The sequence below is a fragment of the Poecilia reticulata genome, chromosome 20 (assembly GCF_904066995.2).
Source record: "Poecilia reticulata chromosome 20, P_reticulata-male-v2, whole genome shotgun sequence".
Lineage (NCBI taxonomy): Eukaryota > Metazoa > Chordata > Actinopteri > Cyprinodontiformes > Poeciliidae > Poecilia > Poecilia reticulata.
In genome coordinates, this window is record NC_088849.1 from 1,132,458 (window position 1) to 1,155,389 (window position 22,932).

The following is a 22,932-nucleotide window of genomic DNA, read 5'->3' on the forward strand; positions in this document are numbered from 1 at the left end:
CGATCTTCCAGGCGAGTTTAATAGGGTTATGGTCCGAGAATGTGGCTGCAAGATAAGCGCATGTTGTCACTTTGGGAATCATCTCTTGAGACATTAGGAACATATCAATTCTAGAATGTGTATTGTGTGTTGCTGAAAAACAAGAAAAATCTTTCTGATATGCGTGTTGGTTGCGCCATATATCGATAATGCCTAATTCCATCATACCCTGCTTTAATGCCACTGCAGCCTTTGATAATGAAGTTGTTTTAGGAGATGATCGATCAAGAATTGGATCCAGAACCAAGTTAAAGTCTCCACCTATAATATAATGCACTGGCCTTTTATTGTGGCCAGTTTCATGATCAAATTATCAAAGAATAGTGGGTCGTCATAATTAGGACCATTTATATTTATCAGTGTAATTTTTTCTCTATTTATTTCACAATCCACCAGTAAGAATCTGCCATTTTTATCCTTCTCAACCAGTTTAATTTAAAGTTCAAGTGTTTTCTTATAAGTAACGCAACACCTCTTGCTTTTGATGAATACGATGAATAAAAAACATTCCCCACCCAATCTGCACGCAGTTTTAAATGTTCCATGTCTGTAAGATGACTTTCTTGAATAAATGCAATATCTGTTTTCTGCCTCTTTAGATATGTCAGCATTTTCTTCCTTTTGATCGGCGAATTAATACCCCTAATATTCCATGAGATACATGTTAAATGATCCATTGGTTAAGCTCTTTGCATCGATGTCTGGCCAAAATGATGGTTCCAGATTTCCATCTGGGACATACCTGATTATGTACCATATTTGCATTGGTGGTTAATTTGGACTTTTGTCTAAGTAAGTTTTGTCTAAGTAAGTTTCATTTCAGTTTCATTGAGAGATTGTAGATTCCCCGAAATACACACACAAAACCCCCCCTCCCCCCCAAACTCTGTCCCCTAAAGATCCCATAACAGAGTAACAACAGGTAGGAAATTCTCCTAAACAACCTTTACACCTCTGGCGACTCCAGCAACTTGATTAAATTGACTACTTATGATCTTCTAAATATATATCCAAAAATTACCACTAACATATTATGGCTTATCCAATAATAGGTTGATTCACAAGGAACTGAAGGATCATCCATGCAACGACAATGATAACAAAAAATCTTAATACTTAACGTCCTTAATATCTTGAACAACGTGAGACATCAACCTTTTTATTAATGCCCAATTATAATAAGCACCACAGTCATTTCCACCGCTGGCAATTTACTCACTTTGCAGTTCTGTCAGGAATTTTTGAGCTTCGGTAAAAGTAGAGAAAAACTTAGTAGATCCCATGTCATGATCCGTGTTTCTATGTGTTTATTTTCTAGTTTCTGTGTGATCCTGTTCCCTGTTAGTCCTGTCTCTGCGTCTTTCCCCGTTGATTGTCTCCCAGGTGTGTCTCGTTCCCGTGATTGCCCCGTGTGTATTTAGTCTCCCCTGTTGTCTGTGTTCTTCGTCGGGTCCTTGTCAATTGAACGTCTATTGATGTCACCAGTCTCCGTGCTGCCAGTTTTCCTCGTGCTGTTTCCCTGTTGTTCCTTGTTGTGAGGTCTTTGTCATTAAATTCATCATTTTCACCATAACTGGGCCTAAGCGTCATCTCCTCACCGCTATCAACCACCCCTCATGACAGAAGGACCCGACCAGTACCGGTGAGAAACGCATCACATCATGGACCCAGCAGACCGTCGTTCCCTGTTGAGGGAGATCAGGAGATACGACGAGGAAATAACTAAACCATATTCACCGTTCAGCCGCCTCAACGCCGCCACACGTATGGCGATCCAGCTGGACAGGTGGATCCCGCTCCTTCCTCGGTTGGGCTTGGAGGATTTTTACAAGGAGGTAGAACTGGAGCTGAAAACGGTAAAGGCTGTGCTGGCTGCGAGACCTAAGCCAGCTCCATCTATTGCCACAGCCTGCCAGTCTCCAGCCGCCACAGCCTGGTCGCCCGATCCTGCGCCCGCTGCCGGTGTGCAGCTCCCCGAGCTTCCTGCGCCCGCTGCCGGTGTGCAGCTCCCCGAGCTTCCTGCGCCCGCTGCCGGTGTGCAGCTCCCCGAGCTTCCTGCGCCCGCTGCCGGTGTGCAGCTCCCCGAGCTTCCTGCGCCCGCTGCCGGTGTGCAGCTCCCCGAGCTTCCTGCGCCCGCTGCCGGTGTGCAGCTCCCCGAGTCCCCTAGTGTCCCTCCAGAGTCCCCTAGTGTCCCTCCAGAGTCCCCTAGTGTCCCTCCAGAGTCCCCTAGTGTCCCTCCAGAGTCCCCTAGTGTCCTTCCAGAGTTCCCTAGTGTCCTTCCAGAGTCCCCTAGTGTCCCTCCCGAGTCCCCTAGTGCTCCTCCCGAGCTCCCAGCGCCCGCAGCAGCCGGCGCTCCGCCCGAGCTCCCAGCTCCCGCAGCAGCCGGCGCCCCGCCAGAGCTCCCAGCTCCCGCAGCAGCCGGCGCCCCGCCAGAGCTCCCCGAGTCCGCTGCCGGTGCACAGCTCCCCGGTGCACCTCCCGAGACTCCAGCCGTCCGTCCTGCCGGTTCCCCGGCCTCTGCTCCGCCCGAGCCCACGGCCTCTGCTCCGCCCGAGCCCACGGCCTCTGCTCCGCCCGAGCCCACGGCCTCTGCTCCGCCCGAACCCCAGTCTCCAGCGCCTGCAGCAGCCGGCGCTCCGACCGGCACACCGCGGCTCAAGCTCCGCCTCCAGCGTCGCCGCCCACCGCGGCTCAAGCTCCGCCTCCAGCGTCGCCGCCCACCGCGGCTCAAGCTCCGCCTCCAGCGTCGCCGCCCACCGCGGCTCAAGCTCCGCCTCCTGCGTCGCCGCCCACCGCGGCTCAAGCTCCGCCTCCTGCGTCGCCGCCCACCGCGGCTCAAGCTCCGCCTCCTGCGTCGCTGCCCGCCGGACCTCCCACGAGAGGTCTACCTCCTGTGCCGTGGACGGCCCCCGGAAGGGTTTTTGTGTTTGGATCTGGGTTTTGTTTTCTGGACTCTGGCCCTCCTACCGTCGCCCCTCCGCCCACCCTGTTGGGATCTGGTTTTTGTTTTCTGGACTCTGGCCCTCCTGCCGTCGCCCCTCCGCCCACCCTGTTGGGTTGTTTTTTGTTTTTTGGACTCTTTTTGTTGGGCGCCTGGTAGTCGCCCCTTGAGGAGGGGGTACTGTCATGATCCGTGTTTCTATGTGTTTATTTTCTAGTTTCTGTGTGATCCTGTTCCCTGTTAGTCCTGTCTCTGCGTCTTTCCCCGTTGATTGTCTCCCAGGTGTGTCTCGTTCCCGTGATTGCCCCGTGTGTATTTAGTCTCCCCTGTTGTCTGTGTTCTTCGTCGGGTCCTTGTCAATTGAACGTCTATTGATGTCACCAGTCTCCGTGCTGCCAGTTTTCCTCGTGCTGTTTCCCTGTTGTTCCTTGTTGTGAGGTCTTTGTCATTAAATTCATCATTTTCACCATAGTCTGGGGCTAAGCGTCATCTCCTCACCGCTATCAACCACCCCTCATGACATCCCATGTGTTTTATTCGAAACTGAGCTGGGTAAATCAGCGCATAATCCATCTCTTTTTCTCGCAGAATCCGTTTCACGTCACGAAAACCATCTCTCTTACGTTGTAGCTCAGCGCTGTAATCCGGGTAGAACGCGATTTTCTTATTTTGGAACATCTTCTCACCCTTACTTCTAGCCAACCGAAGAATTTTTTCTTTATCTCTGTAATTTAGGAGCTTGGCGATAATGGGACGAGGTCTGTCTGATCTTTTACCGATGCGGTGTGCTCTTTCCAGGATGATAGGCGAAGAGAAATTCTCGGCTCCCAGAATCTGAGGTATAGCTTTCTCCAGCAATCCTACCGCGTCTTGACCTTCAACTTGCTCTGGTATGTTTAAGATTCTGATGTTCGACCTTCTGCTGCGATTTTCCAGCTCGTCCATTTTGTCTTTGACTCCTGTTAAGAGCTTTTCCATTTTCCCGACACGGTCACGTGTTTCTTTAATGTCGTCCTCATTTGCGCCTACACGTGACTCAACCTCCTCCACCTGTTCTGCCAATGTAGATAAGGATGTCTCAATTTTCGTTAGGGTTGCTTGTATGTCGGTTGTTTTCTTGTCAATGTGCGTGGCGAGCTCTTCCTTAGTTTCCTGGATAGCCTGCAAAAGCGTGGAAAGCGTTGTCTCTTTTTCTTTTTCTCCGTCCGCCATGTTTTTTGTGGTTGTAGTGTGTCGGGAGGTCTGAGCCGTGGTTTTCTTTCACTTTTCTTGTCGAAAATTATAACTTGCCATACATAAATATCTCCAGTGTCCTCAATATTCATATATAAAAAGAAGTCACACGAAAAATTTCAGGATAAATGAGCTACTGGAGTTCGCCACCGAGAGCTCACGGAAGCACGTCCACTCCGCTCCTCTGCGTCCCCCGCTCTCCTATTGGGTTTCTTACTCCTTTTACAGTCAGAGTAAAGTGCCTTTTCCAAGAGATGTGGGAAAGGGGGCTCAGCTGGGATGAACCTTTACCCTCTGACTTGGCAAAGAAGTGGGAGCAGTGGTGTGTGGAGTTACCACTGTTACACCTGGTGTCCATTCCCAGGTGGTACCACACTGAGATTAACAAAGAGTCACACACTGTAAAGTTACATATCTACTGTGATGCAAGTGAAAAGGCTTACGGTGCTGTGGCATATCTTCAAGGACAAAACAACCTAGGAGAGATTATTACCAGTTTTGTGGCCTCCAAGTCACGAGTAGCACCATTAAAAAAAATGACATTACCTCGCTTGGAGCTCATGGGTGCACTTATTGGAGCAAGATTAGGATACAGCCTCCTTAAGCCACTGAACATGGAGAAAAACCAGCTCAACATGTGGACGGACTCTATGATTACGCTTCACTGGATCCGCAACTCATCACGGCGATGGAAACCATTTGTGAGCAACAGAGTGGCAGAAATACAAGGGATCACAAATCCAGAACTGTGGTCCCACTGTGCTGGCAAAATGAACCCTGCCGACCTGCTTACGCGGGGTCACAATGCTCAGAGCCTTATTGAGAGCCAGCTGTGGTGGAAGGGACCCACTTCACTGTCTACAGATGAGAAGGAACTGAACATTTGTAGTGACTATGTAGCAGATGAAGTGAATGCAGAGCTGAGGTCTGGGTATGAGACAGTTGTGCAGCTCACTGGAACTGAGCAAACTGAACCTCTGTTAAACTTAGAAAGGTACAGCAAGCTTAAGACCATGTTAAGAATCACTGCATGGGTAAAGCGGTTTCTTACTAACACAAGATCTTGTCTGAAGGTTCAGGGAGAGTTAAGTACAGAAGAACTTAGTGCTGCTGAAATGTACTGGATTAAGTCTACACAAGAGAATTGTTTTAGTTCTGAAATAGTGCAGCTAAGGTCAAAGCAAAATGTGAAGGTAGATTCTAAAATCAAAGATTTGAAACCGTTCTTAGATGAAAATGGTCTACTAAGTGTGGGGGGAAGACTGCATAATTCAGATCTTAGTTTCAGAGAACTACCGACAAATCACAAGTATTCTGAACTATTAGTTCAGTTGTGTCACGAAAGAGTGATGCATTCTGGTGTAGGAGACACATTAACTCAAGTTAGAGAACAATATTGGATTTTGAGAGGCAGACAGCTTGTAAGAGACATTGTTTCAAAATGTTACATTTGCAAAAAACTAATAGTCAAGGCAGCACAACAGATCACTGCTCCCTTACCTCGAGAGAGTAATAGAATCACCTCCTTTTGAAGTTACTGGTGTAGATTTTGTTGGACCCTTATATGTTAAAACTAAGGACGGGTCTGTAAAATCATATATAGCACTGTTTACATGTGCAGTGACAAGAGCAGTACATTTAGAGTTGGTCTCAGATCAGACTACAGAGAATTTCTTATTGGCCTTAAAGAGATTCGTCGCAAGACGAGGTCTATGTAGGGTCATTTACTCCGACAATGCTAGAACATTCAAAAGGGCGGACAAAGATTTAAAAGAGTTGTGGCAAAATATCCAAGGATCGACACTCAGAGTTTTTCACTGACAAGGGAATCACATGGAAGTTTATTGCTGAGCGAGCAGCTTGGTGGGGGGGATTCTGGGAAAGGCTTGTGAGATCTGTAAAAACATGCTTAAGAAAGGTACTGGGGAAAGCATTCTTGAGCTTTGAGGAGCTCACAACTGTTCTTACTGAGGTTGAGGCAGTGTTGAACTCTAGGCCTCTGTCCTATGTAACTAGTGATGCATTGGAACCCCAGCCACTTACCCCATCTCATTTCCTAGTTGGTAAACACTTAACTTCCTTGCCACCAAAGATTATTCCTTCACCTCACCTAAATCAGGTACTCACTGCAAACTGTGAACAGCTAGGTAGAAGGTGGAAATACCAACAGAAACTTTTGATAGGCTTTTGCAAACGCTGGCGCAGAGATTATTTGATGGACTTGAAATCAGCCCACAGGGTGAACAGTCCTACTCCAACACTACTTAAAGTAGGAGAAGTAGTTCTCTTGGGAGAGGACAACACACACAGACAGACATGGAAAATGGGTAGAATCGTAGAGGTCTTTCCAGGCAAGGATGGTCTCATACGTTCATGCAATGTTCGTACTTCGACTGGTGGCTTGTTACACAGGCCTATTCAGTTATTGTATCCTTTAGAGGTATTTTAAATGAAAGATAAATCTTATACAAATGAACAGTTGTTCATCGGGCGGGAGGATGTTGTGACTTTTTTACACTTATATGTTGTTCAGTATGATAAGTGACTGATTTACAATTATATGTTAAGCATAGATTACATGATTATTATTAATTGAATTGAACATGATTGTATATAATTACAAGGATGAAGTGAAATATATTTAAGTGCAAGACATGATTTATTTGAATAGAAGAAGTCTTTTATTTTGAAGAATGCTTAAGTATCTGGTTCTGTTTTGTCACTATCTTGCTTTGTTGATATTTTGGTTGTCTTGGTTACGAACAGCTGTTGCCGTTATCAGCTGTCGCCGTTTTCTCTCTTCAATAAAAAACTGAACAGAAAGGTTCAGTAAAAGACATACGAGCCTCCGTCTTGTTTGAAGAAGCTTCACTCCGTAACAGCTTTCATGTTTAGTTTTTTTTTCATCCAGACGGCTTCCCGTGCCCCTCCTGCAATGGCACGGCGCCCCCCTAGTCCAGAGTTTGGGAATCTCTGGACTAAATAATGCCAGATATTTTATTTTGTCCTATAGATACATTTTGCTTGCCCAGTCATAATGATAAATACTCAGATCATGAACTTTATTATTTTTTAAATTCAAACAAAAAATAAAATTCACCTTACACCAAGCTAATATGTAATTCTGGTGTTTTAGATTGTCAGCACAGAACGGCAGCTCAGATCTCTGACCAGCTTCTCTGCTTTTCTCTTTATTACTGTCAGTTGTAAAGAGAAACGAGCTGTTAGCAGCGCTGCTAAGTCTCGGTCATTCTGTTACAAAACTTAACGCTGTGTTCCTGTCGCTCCCGGTGATTAAACTCACAATTATGATCCTCTGTACGGAGCAGCTCTCTGATAGCAGACGGTGTGTCCGTGAACAGGTTTCACTAAATATTGTATTACAACCGAAAAGAGAGATTTAACTTTTATCATGAATATAGATTAGCAAAAAACCCTACAAATTACAGTGAAATACTGCTACTTCCGGTGGGCACCGGAAGTAAGACCCATAATCGTTTCCCCAGTAAGCCTCACAGGAATAAGGTGAATAAAAATCTTTAGAAACATTGTAGTCCCTTATTCTGCCATAAGGAGAAGGTGGGGTCAGTAAGAGGAGGTGTAAACATTGGGTTTTTTAAAAGTGGGGTTAAAACTATGGGGTCTGTAAATGTAAACTGTTCCCTAAACTGAAACCATATTCTCAGAGAATTTACAACTATGAGGTTGTTAGTTTGGCCAGCAGGATTCACAGAGGTTGGACCTGTAAGCAAAGTCAAAAGTGAGGCTGAGGGACATGAATGTGCTTCTAGTTGACACCAGGGTATATCAACTGGATTAGACCAGAAAGCAATTTTAGTTATGTTAGCTGCCCAGTAATAAAATTGAAAATTTGGTAAGCAGAGGCCACCATAAAACTTACAGTTCTGAAGTATATTTTGTCTTACTCTGGGTGTTTTGCCGCTCCACAAAAAATGACAGCTAGCCAAATCTAATGATTAAAAAAAACTTCTCGTTAAAAATAGAGGTATTCATATAAAAAGAAACATAAATGTTGGCAAGATGTTCATCTTAACAGTACGTATTCTTCCAATCAAAGAGAGTGGGAGGGACCCCTATTTTTGAAAGTCTTTTTTAATGTTCACAAAGAGTGGGAAAAAAAATTTAGAGTACAGAGACATCTGTACTGTTTTAGAGTACGTGTGACATCTACTTATGTTGACCCCAAGATACTGAAAACAGATTAAAAGGAACATCAGATTGGGAGAGCTGCAGGGCTAAATGGTTAACAGGATAACATTTACTCTTGGCAACATTAACTTTATACCCTGAGAACTGGCCGAATGTGTGAAAGAACTTAAATAATGGGGCAGGTTCCTATTGGATCGGTGACATACTGTATAAAAGCAAATCATCTGCATACAACAATAGCCTTAGTTCTGTATGACTGCTGACGATTCCATAAACACTGAGAGAGGTTCTCATAAAAATACTCAAAGGCTCTATTGCAAGTGCCAACAAGAGGAGTGACAAAGGGCAGCCGTGTCTACTACCTCTATTTAAAAAGAAGTATCCGGATCTGTTGTTATTTGTAATAATACTGCCATAGAGCAGTGGGCATATCCAGGGGTGAAAGTAAGGGGGTACGGCAGGGTACTGCGTACCCCTAAAAGATTTAGCAGGGGTACGCAGTACCTGCAAGAGAGGGGAGCGGCTGTCTGCTGTAAAAAATCAATGGGTTCACTGTGCAGCCGTGAGTTCACCCACTAATCAGCCGTGACTGATTAGTTTTTCAAGAACAATCTAAAACACGACTTAATCAGTTAATAAATAACTTTTTTCCCATTTCATATCGTTTCTGAACTGTTCGTGCTTTGCTAGAGCAGCAGTGCAATATGTCGATGGCGGAAGGTTTTGAGTCGATCTCGGCATTAAGTGACCAACTGAACGCAGCCAGGAGGCTGAGACCAACACGTCCTCCTCTGACTCTTTATCAAAACGTTCTTAACTTTATCAATGAACAACAACAACAACAAAAATAATAATCAACAAAACGTGTTCAAATTAATGACACAACAATAATAATCTCAGTGATTATTACGACAAACATGGACTAATTATCTCGTTCTTTTTGAGTATAAGTCATTTACAACAAACATCAAACACGGTAAATATGTTTCATTAACTTCTACCGCAATAATTATGTGAAATTAAATAAATTGTCTAATATAAAAAAATAGTTTGGTGCTGTCGGGCTCTGAGTCTGAGAGGCTTTTTCTTTATCAAACAATTCATTTATTTATTTATTTATTTTTTGCCTCTTATTTAGTGGAAATATTGATGTTGATGAGATTTTCTCCAAAATAATCTTTTTCAACCTTTATAGCTCCACTGTTGAAAATGAGGAGCTAACATTCACAAGTGACATTGAAATAAAATCCAGTCCAACATCTGGTTTGAGGTGATTCTCTGGATCCTGTTGGAGGAAAAATATCCCAACTTTAGAAGATGAGCTTTAACCTAACAGAGCTCTGTGGTTCCTCCTGTCAGTATGAGAGTCAGGGTGAGGAGGCGCCATGTTAGGAAGAGAAGTGGAAGCTGCAGGATCTTCAGAACAAACAGGTCATGATGCTAGGCTACTGATTATCCATCTGTCTGGACACAGGACCAATAGAACCAGTTTAAAAGCTAAAATGTCATGGCATGCACTCCATGCCATGATGTTCAGAATTTAGGTCTCATTACATCTCAATGTGTCAACATTGCAGCCAGTATTGTATTGTCATAGTACCCCCAAGAATTTAAAACTACTTTCACCCCTGGGCATATCCATTATATAACCATTTTTACCAAATCCAAATTGAGTTAAAACGGCAAACAGGTATCTCCATTCAACCCGATCAAATGCCTTTTCAGCGTTGATTGATATGACAATCTCAGGCGCCACCGTAGTCTCCGTCAAATAAACAACATTTAACAAGGTGTGAACAATGTAATAAAGTTGACGCCCCTTTATGAAGCCAGTTTGCTCCATAGAGATAATTGTTGGGAAAACTCAATCAAGTCTCTGGTCCAGGGTCTTTGCAAGAATCTTCATGTCCACATTCATTAAAGTCATTGGCCTCTAGGAGGTACAGAGGTCAGGATCCTTGTCCTTTAAGAGAACACTGATAGAAGCCTGTCTTAGCGAGGGGGGAAGTGAACCAAGTGACAGAGACTCAACATAGACAGAATGAAGCAATGGGACAAGTTTGGCTTGGAATGCTTTAAAAAAATCAATTGGGAGCCCGTCGGGTCCTGGAGCTTTGCTGTTTTGCATATTTTGTAAAGCAGCATTTAACTCCTGAACAGTCAGACCAGATTCTAGGTCATCAATCAGTTCTGAGTCTAAAGGAGGAAACTGAAGCTCATCCAGAAACATATGCATATCAGTCAAATCCAGTGGGAGTTCAGATTTATATAGCAACTCATAGAATGATGAAAAAAACCAAATTAATAACTTGCATGTCCTCCTGGAAGGACATGCAGGATACATCAAAGATACCCGATGTATCTTTAATATGAGGTCTTAAACGTGAAGCTGCTTAACGGAGCAATTGTTGAGCTAGTAATCTGCTGGGCTTCGTAGTACCTAGCATGAGAATGAAGCAAAAGGCGCTCCGCCCCATTAGTTGTGATGAGACCCAGCTCAGTTTGTAAGACCAAGCAACGCTTTGAATGACTGTTAAATGGGGCAGCTGCAAGCTGTCGGTCAGAAATGCAGATTTATTTTTGACTTTATGTAAAGCACTTTGAAATGCCTTGCTGCTGAAATGTGCTATACAAATAAAATTTGATTGATTGATTTAAACATGCAGGTTGTAGACAGTAGGTGGTCTTTTTTGACAACTACATTTTTATTAATGAGTATCTGTGGTTGAGATCACAGGTCTGACTCAAGCACCGGTTGAGATAATGCTGCTATCAACTAACCATTCTCCCTCTACTCTGGTGAACTTTATACTTTTATGAACATCAAAAATAATTCTGCATAATTTCTTTTGAGTTTTTGTGCATTCTGCTCTTTTTTCCAAACCACCAGTTGGCCGTGGATAAGGATTGTACCAACACGTCAACTAGTCAATTATTTGGAAAGACTTTTTATGCATCAAATTAAATAGTTGCAATCAGATGACATAACTGATTTTTCCAAGAAGAATGTAGATGAGGAACTAGGTGAGTGAGATAGTTTGAATTGCATAAAAATATTAAGTAATTTACCAAAGGGGTTCAGACCTCTGTCCCTCTTCGGTCTGTCCCCTTCCTGTCAGATTACTGTCAAATAAAGCTCACCAGTGGCAAAAAATATTATATATAAGAGAAAGGATACCAGAATAATGTGTGGCATGATGTCAGGCTCTGCTTAATCCATTCAATCGATCAGTGTCATCCTCGATCAGTAAGGAGTATGGATGTTTTGTGCTAAAATATTCTTTGCCATCTTCCATGTTCTTTCAGCAAACAGTTGAGACAGAGTTGTTTTTGGTTTGGTTCACCACTATTTACCTATTCAAAGTATTCTTAAAAGTTTGTTATTTTGCAGCTCTTGTGACCAAAACAGCCAAGGAGATGAAAAGTTAAAACACTCAACATTGTCTTGTACACAACCTCCAGCTGGGTAACCCATATATCAATAGGTCTTCTTAAAAGATTGAGTCTCTGAGAACATTTCTTAAAAATAAAGTCAGTGTTTTCAGCAAAGTTGAGCTGACTGTCCAGGAATGATCCAAAGTATTTAAAATGTGACTACTATGTTAGTGCTAATAAATGTCCCAAGAGCAGCAATAAATACTGAAACATTTACATGAAGGCACGACTCAAGATGGCCAGTCTGTGTACATGACCGTTCTGCCTTTAGCTGTGTGAATGCCATCATAAACCAGATGTCAGCAAAGTGGTCCCTTGGTAGGTCAGACTAATGAACACTAATGGAAGCAGTTACCTCAGCACGAAAATGGAGCACTCAGAGACGGTTCTGCCACGGTCCATTTGTACAGAGAACTGGAGCTCTGATGTGAATGCAGCCAACATGGAATATTTACTCTATTGGCCTGATGAAAAACATAAAGCGGAAGCAAAAACACAACTTTATAGACTATGGATGTATGTTGGGTTTGTTGCACAGTTGGATTAAAGACTCAACCACGACATGATGTACAGTTTTATTATGTTTTCATCTCCACATTCATTTCATTCCAGTTTTATTTATAAATCAGTTTTAAAGTGCTGTACACCAAAACCAGAAATAAAAACAAACAGTAAAAATACTCCGTGTATGGTTCGTTCTTTGGTTTTTTCGTTTCAAAATAAAATTGGAAAAACAAAACAAGAATTGGTTCGTTTGTTTTTTCGTTTTTAAAACAAAATTAGAAAAACGGAAATTGCAAAAATAAAAAATCAGATTGTTTTAGTTTGGCTTTGCCATCTCAATAAAAATAAAATACGGTGGTTGTTTTAATTTGTAGCGATACAGGAAATGAAGTCGCCAAAGAAGAATCATTTATTTACAGTGGATGAAGACGGCATAAAAAACCCCATTTCTAAATAAATGGCAATGGCTGCACTTGAACCGTTTTCTGCATTGATTATCGAACTTTTTGAGAGAGGAAAAACACACTCTGAAATCAGTAACGCTTTGCGTCGCCATGGAGCTCCACATTACTCGGTAATGAGTGTCAGAAGGTTTTGTATGGGGCACAATTTGCGAAGACACAGCAATGTGTCGGACACCGATTTGGAACGTGCTGTACTTTCTTCAGTTTACCAAGTATGTATCAAAGTTATGTACTGCGATAAAATGAGCGGAATTTGTAAATACAAGCTGGGCATAATTATTAACAATGTACATTTATGTCATACCTATTACCTTCACGTACCTATAATACATCCAGAATAAATATGTCATAGTTTTACTGTAGATTTTGTGATAAACAGCAATTCATAGTACCTCAAAATGCTAATTTCAGTTTGCTTATCTACAACTTCTGTTGAAAATGTTGATAGATTTTTCTTAATTTTTTTAATATATGCTGTATCTGTAAACAAATAAATAAATAAAATAGTTGTTAATGAGACTTGTTAATGTTGACGCGAAGTATTTGCTGGGAATTCTGTCTGCGAAGCCGCTGCGCTGTCTGCTGGTCCGAATAAACGGTCTGAACCACGATCTCAACGGCCGAGTGTGTCCGATTCCTGCCTCAAGTTTCCTTCCGACAAAAATGCATTAAAGAAAACACAACGCAGAACAGAGAGGTGTCATCTCACAGGGACAGGGATAGCCATCAAACAAATAAATGTTGACTTCTTTGTAAAACTGAACTGAAATATGAATAGAGGTCATAGAAAAGCAAACTGAAAGTAGCATTTTGAGATACTTTGACTTGCTGTTTTATCCAAAATCTAAAAGTGTGACATATTTATTCTTGATATATTATAAGTATGTGAAAGTAATAAGTATGGCATAAATGTACATTGTTTATAATTATGCATCTCATTTTCTCTCATTGTTTTTTGGCTGCAGGGACACTTTCTGTTTCTCTTATTGTAATGCATCATGTATGAACCAGACAAATCATTAAGAGAGAGCTAATGTTGACTGCTTTGACGGCAGTACATCAGATCAGGTTTTACATTTGTGTGTGTGTTAGAGAGGACCGTCCTACGGACGCAAATTTATGCCGGGATACTTGTCATCTATTGGGATACATGCTGGAGAAGCCAGAGTCGGTAGGGTCTTAAAACCCTCCTGTTGTCCTCGGGTCAAAATGATCGAGATTTGTATGTGTTTTCCCTATACACAGAAAATGAGGACAACAGGAGGTTAAGAGAGGTGCGTCAGCCTTACCATCATTTGCGACAGCATGTGAGTGAAACTGGCAATTTCATATTAAACAGTGTACCAACTCAAACACTGCTTTTTGTAATAGATATTTAAAAATATGTATTCCCTTCACAGGGTCCCCTTAATCTGAACCCCATCCCCTACCATGCAGAGTATGCAGGCCACAAGCTGCACATGGGCCAAAATGAGAAGTTGGGGATGTTTGGAGTTACTCATGTTCTTGCAGTTGATGGGTACAGTTCCAAAATTGTTGCACACTCTACAATGCCAGTAAAAAACAATCTCATTATTTATGAGGAAGTGTATAGGTGAGTAACATATTTACCTGAACATTTTATAATATGTTGATCTCAAATATTATGCTGGAATTGACTTTTTAATTACCTTCGATGTATTCTTTGCTGTGTATTACATGTAATGTTTTATGTGACATCACATGTAGTACATATGTCATATACACATACTAAAAAGCATATATTTTTTATTACAGATCTGCTGTGGTCACCTATGGAATCTGGGATCAAGTGAGGGTAGACCATGGGAAGGAGTTTTACTTAAGCCTGTACATGCAGGAAATCCTTTCGAGATACAGATTTAATGTCAACAGGCCACCTTACGTTCAGACTACATCTTCCAGGGTAGGATTATGTGTATCTTACACAAGAAAAACAGGGTGTTTTTATTATAATCTTGGTTTATTGTATATTGTTTTATAATCTCAACATACTAATCATCAGCTGCTTATTCACTTTTGATTAGATGATAATCTATAATTTGTTACCTTTTACTTTTAAATGTGTAATGATTTTTTTTTTTTTCAGAATCTTAGGGTAGAGCGAATCTGGCCGGAGATGAACAATTGCGTCAATTATCCAATCAAGGCAGCTTTGGTGCACCTGGTAGACTAAGAGACCCTCGACATGCAGGACAACACTACAAAATACTGCGTTTCTAACCTTGGGTGCCTTCTCAGCCAGATCGGATTAAACCGGGTTGTCAATGCATGGAATGCTCACAGGATTCCAGGTAAGCAAAGTAATTGCCGTAAAATTACCACGTGAGTATTGTATAGACATACATTATTCTACCATTGTGTAACGTAGCAATTAGTACACCCCAGAGGTTTAATAATAGGCTGAATTAGCTGTTTTGTCATGTTGGTTGTTCAACCACCCCTAAACATAAGACAAACATTGTTTTGTCAGATGCCTTCTTGCAGTGAATTTCATTTCACTTTTCTTTTCTAGGCCGAGGAATACCCAATCACCTGGCAATTGGGGGAAGTGCTGCCAAAATTGCAGAAAGCCTGTTACCCTGTGCAACTGACGCACATCACCAATATCAGCAGGATTTGGGATCTTCACTACGAACAGAGTCAACCTTTGGTGTGGACCCATTTCATAACGAAGAAGGCAGAAGTCTGGCAGAGGTGGAGTTTGGGGCTGCTTACCCAAATCTGTCTATAATTTTTGACAGTGTTGTTAATTATGACTACAATATTTTCAATGAAGCACTTTTCTGCCTGCTCCATGTGACACAGAGACATGTGTGACATATTTAAGGTGTGAAAATGTAATAAATTATTCACATCTCTGAAATGAATGGTGATTGTGAAATAATCCAAAATGATAATTTATGGTATATCCAAAAAATTAAGACAGACATTAATTTTCAGTGCAAAACAACAATCTTTTATTGTAAAATGTCTGTATAAAAAATAACTTTTGAACATTGTTTATAAACGTAAGACAAATTTTCCTCGATGTCATAAAATATTGTGATGAAAAATAAATAAAAATAAAAGTTGATAAAGCAAAAATAAAGAAAACTTGTTTTCTTTCGTGTAGGAAGTTAGTTAGAATTAATAAAAAACAACCTTAATTGTTTGTATAAAACGGGGAACTAAAAAAATGTGTAATATTGAACTGGAACTGTATTAACATCCCTGAACATTGTCAACAAGATTAACCTGTTCAACAAATAATATTGCGCAGAGCAGCCACTGCCTCATCCAGCCCCACAACTTATTGTATGTGGTATTTAAAATCCTCCCCACGACACTTTGGACAGTGAGTATGGCTTTCCTGCCACTGCTGCAAGCAAGATTGGCAACCAAGAAGACTTCTACAGCAGTCTGCAAACATTGGCTCCTTCATAGGGTCTGTATTTAACATAAAAATGGGTAACATGTTAGTATAATTGCAACATTGCACAGTATTTTTTAAACAAGTTTTACATTTAATTTGCTTGGTATAGACAATTCTTTTCAATATCAAATACATAATATTCTGCATAGAAATCTAAAATTAATACAATTACCTTTACATATGATGCAAGCAACAGCAGTGCTCACGGCTTCAGCCTAATTCTCATTAAGGCACAGTGCTGTGTGGTGATTGGTTGCACAAACTGAACAAGGTCTTTCAGGATTTTTGAGATATCCTGCAGACCCTGTGATGCAAGAACGACCTCCTCAATTTGGTCCAATACACTTGGCAGTCCAGTGTCCTCTTGTCGACTGACAACAAAAAATATATTGTTTCACTACAGCAAAACAGCCAAACAACTGAAGCACTTCATGACTTAAGCTTAAACAATAACATTTCTCTCCTTCTTTCAGTCCCTCTTAGTCTTTGGAGTTGTCCCTCTGGCACAGCATATATTTTTCTTGCGTGCTGCTTCCAGAAAGCAGGACCTAATAGTTTTATAAAACACCAAACATTCAAGTCACACTCAGTTTTCAGCATTGAAAAATAATGTAATCTCTAGTTTCTGTTTTAATTAAAATGTAGTTGCCTCTTGTTCCTTCGCAGTCCACAATTTCATTGTAGTGACTGTCAATTAGGACAATTGGCTCGTCCTGCTCAAGAGCATCAACCACTTTGGCTTTGATACTGGCCACTGATGACTCAAACTCAAAAAATTTGACAGTGATTGTTTTTTGACTTTCATCATCTTTACTCCACAGGTTCTTGAAGCCTGAAGACTAGAGGATGAACTAGTTGAAGCACTTGCACTTGGGGGTGGCGAAAGGCAAACCTCACAGGAGCTTCAGTTGAAGCTGGGGCTGAGGTATCACTGGTGGTCTCACTATGTACCTTGTAGTGGCTACTGCCTATTAGTTGAGAAGTTTCAAAAACCTCTCTCTCACCAGGCAACACACCTCTTTTGTCGTCTGCCGTTAAAAAAATCGAGTCTGCACGCACCTGAAAGAAAAGCAAATGTTTATTAGCGTTAGCCTACGGTCAAAAGTTTGGTAAATTAATTTGTTATAAAACGTGGTGTGGTTTGCCCATAACATGCTTACTTTTTATTACCTGAAATTAGGGTTGCCTCCCCTACTTTAAAAATGTGGCTATATAAAATCTGGGCTATTAAATCCATGAGTAAATTAAGAATTCAGCAAGAAGCTTTAGCCTACGGTCAATTATTGTTAAACATACACGGAAGATTATCAAATGTAACGATTTAATTACTTACTTGGAATATTAAAGAAATATTGCTGACTGTAAGATCGTCAGCTCTCAGTGAAATGCGTCGATTCCCTCTAAATAAGACAAATGTATCCATTTTTAAAAAGGTATCTTTTGCGGTAATAACTGAAAAAGTTCTTCTTGTGGATTTTTATGGCGGTTGGCAAGATACTCAAGGTGTACACTACCGCCACCTACTGGTAACTGAAAAAGTTATGTGCCGGGAGTTCAGGTCTTCATTTCCGGTTCCGACATAAGGTCCCATTGAATGGGGTATATGCCACGAGAGGTGGTGACGTATTTCCGTTTGAATTTATGCCACATAGATTGGTTCCTGGTCCTGCTTGCTCCTATTGTTTTTACCCAAAGCTGCAAGATCTGTACCATGAAAAAGACACAAAACTTAAAATATCTGTGAGCTACTGGTACAACAACCAAGTTTTTTGGTGTGCTGTTCTGTCCAGTAATTAGCCGGTACCATCCAGTGCTTAGTTTTTTTCATTTTCCTGCTGATATCAAGGCGGCAGCGGACTGTAGCCAAAACTTAGCCACTACAGCTAACACCCGGTTAGCTGTAGTGGCTAACCCGGTGCTTTGAAATATCCTCAAGCTATTTCAAAGCTTGAGGATATTGAAGATCAGGTGTCAGAAATAGAAGATGGAGGTTAAAAGTGAGCTGTATGCTTCGTTCACTGGAATAATTTGTTGGAGGAAAATAATGCCAGAGGAAATCCACTGCTACGGGAACAGGCTGAGAACAGAGGCAGCGATTCGCACAAGGTAAGTCAATACGTGTGTTGATGCGTTTGTGTTATACGGAGTATGAAATTATTTTAAAGCAACTCCTTAGCTTTTTTTTTATGTGACAATTATATAAAATACATTTAACATGCAGTCGAAGCGATACCGAGCAGGTAATTTAAGAACAACCGAGAGCAGCAACGCTTCAGCCCGATCAGAACCACACAGGTAGTCAGTCAGATTAAGGTCCAAAACCTTCTTCGCTTTACAGCCGTTTCAGTGGCTCCGACCCACATAAAAAACCCACAGAACAAATGGTACAGATCACGTATTTCCCGAATCCCGAAAATATGACATCTACCTTTGATGTTTCATAATTATAATCCACGTTAGAGTGAATTTTTCCACTTGGCTGCTATAATCTGTTCTTGCGTTACAGAGACGTAATTTCTCTTTTTTTCCTCTGAGATTCTGCTTAGAAAATGAGGTTATGACTGCATTTTGTTTTTAAAATGGTAAATTTAGGTTTGCCTCGACTTTTATAAACTAATGCCTCTTATATGCATCATTGTATGTATTACTGTTGGTGCAGATATTAGGCGAACACGGTGCTTTGCCTGCTAGTAGTTTAAATTAATTTCAGCTGCACACTTTAATAAGAGTATTCAGATTTTAACATGCATTTTCTAAGTAATATTTTAGTTCACTCTTTACTCAGTAACTTCAGTGTTGTTAACTCTGAAACATTTTTTGCAACTGCAAAATCTGGTATCTTTGTGATACCAGAACTATTTCACTTAAGCATTTAATTTCCTGAGATATTGTCCATTTATTTTCAAGCAAAACTCTCAAAAAGAGCTGAGGATTTATTAGTTTTGATTATGTTGTGCAGCTAAATATGGACACTTATTAGTTTTTTTCTTTTTAATTTTTCAGGTTTGCATCGTAACGCCTCGTGATGTTTGAGCCATGATCGCTGTGCCGATTACTTTTCCACTGGATCCAAACACCTGGACCAGCTGACCGGTACAGCGTCCATCAGTCCACTGTCTGCCGGATCATCACAACGTGGACTAACTTTTTATTTACTTGGTTAAACTATGATCTTGAAACCGGAGCACCAGATATGCAAAAATCTACCTGCAGACTTTGTTGGCTACCCTGACCCTGCAGTCATCCTGGACGGGGCTGAGCTGGACTTCCTCTCCTCCAGAGAGACGAGTTTTCATCACCAGTAAAGGCAAAACAAGTCTGATGTCTGATTAGCTGCTAGGAAGTATATTATATATTCACTGTTCATTTTGCTATCCTGTTTGTTCCTACAATAAAATTGAATCTCGTTTGTAATTCTCTACATTTCACAAACCTTTTTTTCCCCTTTTCTCAGTGTTAATGTTATATCAAGTATTTGCATGTAGATCAGGAATTCAAGTGAGATGTTAAAATGCAACAGTTTTAGGTTATACCAGCAAAGAAATGTGAATATTAAGTAATATGTAGTCATATAATTTAATATGCTGAATAAGGCTGGATGATACAAGATTTTTATTCATACCAGATTTGATTTAAATCTATTCCTCCTGTCCTCAATTTCTATAATAAAATCTCAGAAAATACTTTCAAAAAGTGCCTTTATTTCAATCATCTGTTCTGTGAGTTGTATAAGGGAGCATTAAGGTCAGGATACAAGACATTTTAATTTTAGGAATGCAGTCATCATTACAGCAGAATAAAGATGACATTTTATAACAATGTCTTAAAATGACAAGAAGTCGTTTTAATGAGAAATAAAGATTCAGATTGATCTGATGTAACCAGCTCAGTCCATGTGGTTCTGACATTTGTCAGTAATCAAGAGGATGTACATTTCCACCTCATCTGACCAGGTAAAAATAAAAATAGAGCAAATACTGTATACAAAATGGAAAAAGAGCAACTGATAGAAATACTTTATATAAAGAAAAGCAGAAAAGTTAATAGTAGGAGAAAAGTTGGCAACATTAGCTCAGCTGATCTCTCCCTCCAGGAAGCCACCAAACTGAACTCCTGTCCAACTCCAACTATAATAAAGATAAATAAAAAAAAGAAAGAAAACGGAAAGTTAAAATAATAATGCCAATTTAATAATTCAGATCTAATGTGTTCTGGAATCTATTATTGACATTTTACAAATTTCACAAATCAATTAGAAGGTTTCACAAATGTTTTATTTATTCTGCTGTTAGTACAGAATAATCTAGTTAGGTTTGAAATGTCTAGGTGTTGTTTTTAAAGTACAACACATTAAAAAAGCTCAAGATCGTGAAAAATTAAGAGTAATCGCCCTTTAGCTATTTTCCAAATTAGATGCTACATTCGGAAGCTAACTTTAGCTTCGGCTGACAGCTTGGGCACAATATAGACAGATCTATATATGTTTATATCTATATCTTTATCTATCTATACAGCATAGATATGTAGATTGCACAATGCACAGATAATCAAAACACTTAACATTTGTAACTTTGTAAGCTTGTGCCTGTTAGCTACGTCAGACATATGAGGCATTATGATGAATACAAACGATTTATTAACTTACCTTCAAAGTTATTGTGAAGTTTTGACACATCCAGCTTAAATCCTTTGTTGTTGTTGGAGCGTTTCAGGACGTCTGAATAATTATATAAGCATCATTAATAGTCCTGCAGGACTGAGGAGCCATTGTTAACATAATGTTACCTGTTAACATAATGTTACCTGTTAACATAATGTTACCTGTTAACATAATGTTGCCTGTTAACATGTTGCCTGTTAACATGTTGCCTGTTAACATAATGTTGCCTGTTAACATAATGTTGCCTGTTAACATAATGTTACCTGTTAACATAATGTTGCCTGTTAACATAATGTTACCTGTTAACATAATGTTACCTGTTAACATAATGTTTTTACATAATGCCTGTTAACATAATGTTACCTGTTAACATAATGTTTCCTGTTAACATAATGTTGCTTGTTAACATAATGTTACTTGTTAACATAATGTTGCCTGTTAACATAATGTTACCTGTTAACATAATGTTACCTGTTAACATAATGTTACCTGTTAACATAATGTTGCCTGTTAACATAATGTTGCCTGTTAACATAATGTTGCCTGTTAACATAATGTTGCCTGTTTATTTCTGTTAACATAATGTTACCTGTTAACATAATGTTACCTGTTAACATAATGTTACCTGTTAACATAATGTTGCCTGTTAACATAATGTTACCTGTTAACATAATGTTACCTGTTAACATAATGTTACCTGTTAACATAATGTTACCTGTTAACATAATGTTACCTGTTAACATAATGTTGCCTGTTAACATAATGTTACCTGTTAACATAATGTTGCCTGTTAACATAATGTTACCTGTTAACATAATGTTACCTGTTAACATAATGTTACCTGTTAACATAATGTTACCTGTTAACATAATGTTGCCTGTTAACATAATGTTACCTGTTAACATAATGTTGCCTGTTAACATAATGTTACCTGTTAACATAATGTTCCTGTTAACATAATGTTACCTGTTAACATAATGTTACCTGTTAACATAATGTTACCTGTTAACATAATGTTGCCTGTTAACATAATGTTACCTGTTAACATAATGTTCCTGTTAACATAATGTTACCTGTTAACAATGTTCCTGTTAACATAATGTTACCTGTTAACATAATGTTACCTGTTAACATAATGTTACCTGTTAACATAATGTTACCTGTTAACATAATGTTACCTGTTAACATAATGTTATGTTACATGTTGCCTGTTAACATAATTTCCTGTTAACATAATGTTACCTGTTAACATAATGTTACCTGTTAACATAATGTTGCCTGTTAACATAATGTTACCTGTTAACATAATGTTACCTGTTAACATAATGTTCCTGTTAATTGTTCTGTTAAATAATGTTAACATAATGTTACCTGTTAACATAATGTTACCTGTTAACATAATGTTCCTGTTAACATAATGTTACCTGTTAACATAATGTTCCTGTTAACATAATGTTACCTGTTAACATAATGTTACCTGTTAACATAATGTTACCTGTTAACATAATGTTACCTGTTAACATAATGTTGCCTGTTAACATAATGTTACCTGTTAACATAATGTTACCTGTTAACATAATGTTGCCTGTTAACATAATGTTACCTGTTACATAATGTTCTGTTAACATGTTCTGTTAACATAATTTTTTAATAATGTTGCCTGTTAACATAATGTTACCTGTTAACATAATGTTACCTGTTAACATAATGTTGCCTGTTAACATAATGTTGCCTGTTAACATAATGTTACCTGTTAACATAATGTTGCCTGTTAACATAATGTTACCTGTTAACATAATGTTACCTGTTAACATAATGTTACCTGTTAACATAATGTTGCCTGTTAACATAATGTTACCTGTTAACATAATGTTGCCTGTTAACATAATGTTACCTGTTAACATAATGTTACCTGTTAACATAATGTTGCCTGTTAACATAATGTTACCTGTTAACATAATGTTACCTGTTAACATAATGTTACCTGTTAACATAATGTTGCCTGTTAACATAATGTTGCCTGTTAACATAATGTTACCTGTTAACATAATGT

General features: G+C 39.7%; 1 protein-coding gene and 1 long non-coding RNA gene across 2 annotated transcripts; one reads left to right on the forward strand and one right to left on the reverse strand.

Moving 5' to 3' along the window:
* Positions 1 to 1,700: 1,700 nt before the first annotated feature.
* LOC145549490 (uncharacterized) lies at positions 1,701 to 15,624 on the forward strand. Its single transcript, XM_081602008.1, is given in 6 exon segments — positions 1,701 to 2,003; positions 13,879 to 13,989; positions 14,187 to 14,380; positions 14,563 to 14,710; positions 14,894 to 15,098; positions 15,320 to 15,624. Coding segments are annotated over 6 exon segments (1,266 nt in total).
* Positions 15,625 to 19,903: 4,279 nt separating this feature from the next.
* LOC145549458 (uncharacterized) lies at positions 19,904 to 21,061 on the reverse strand. Its single transcript, XR_014085449.1, has 2 exons — positions 20,865 to 21,061; positions 19,904 to 20,346 (listed from the first exon to the last, which is right to left on the reverse strand). It is a non-coding gene; the product is annotated as an uncharacterized LOC145549458 (long non-coding RNA).
* Between the last annotated feature and the right edge of the window lie 1,871 nt (positions 21,062 to 22,932).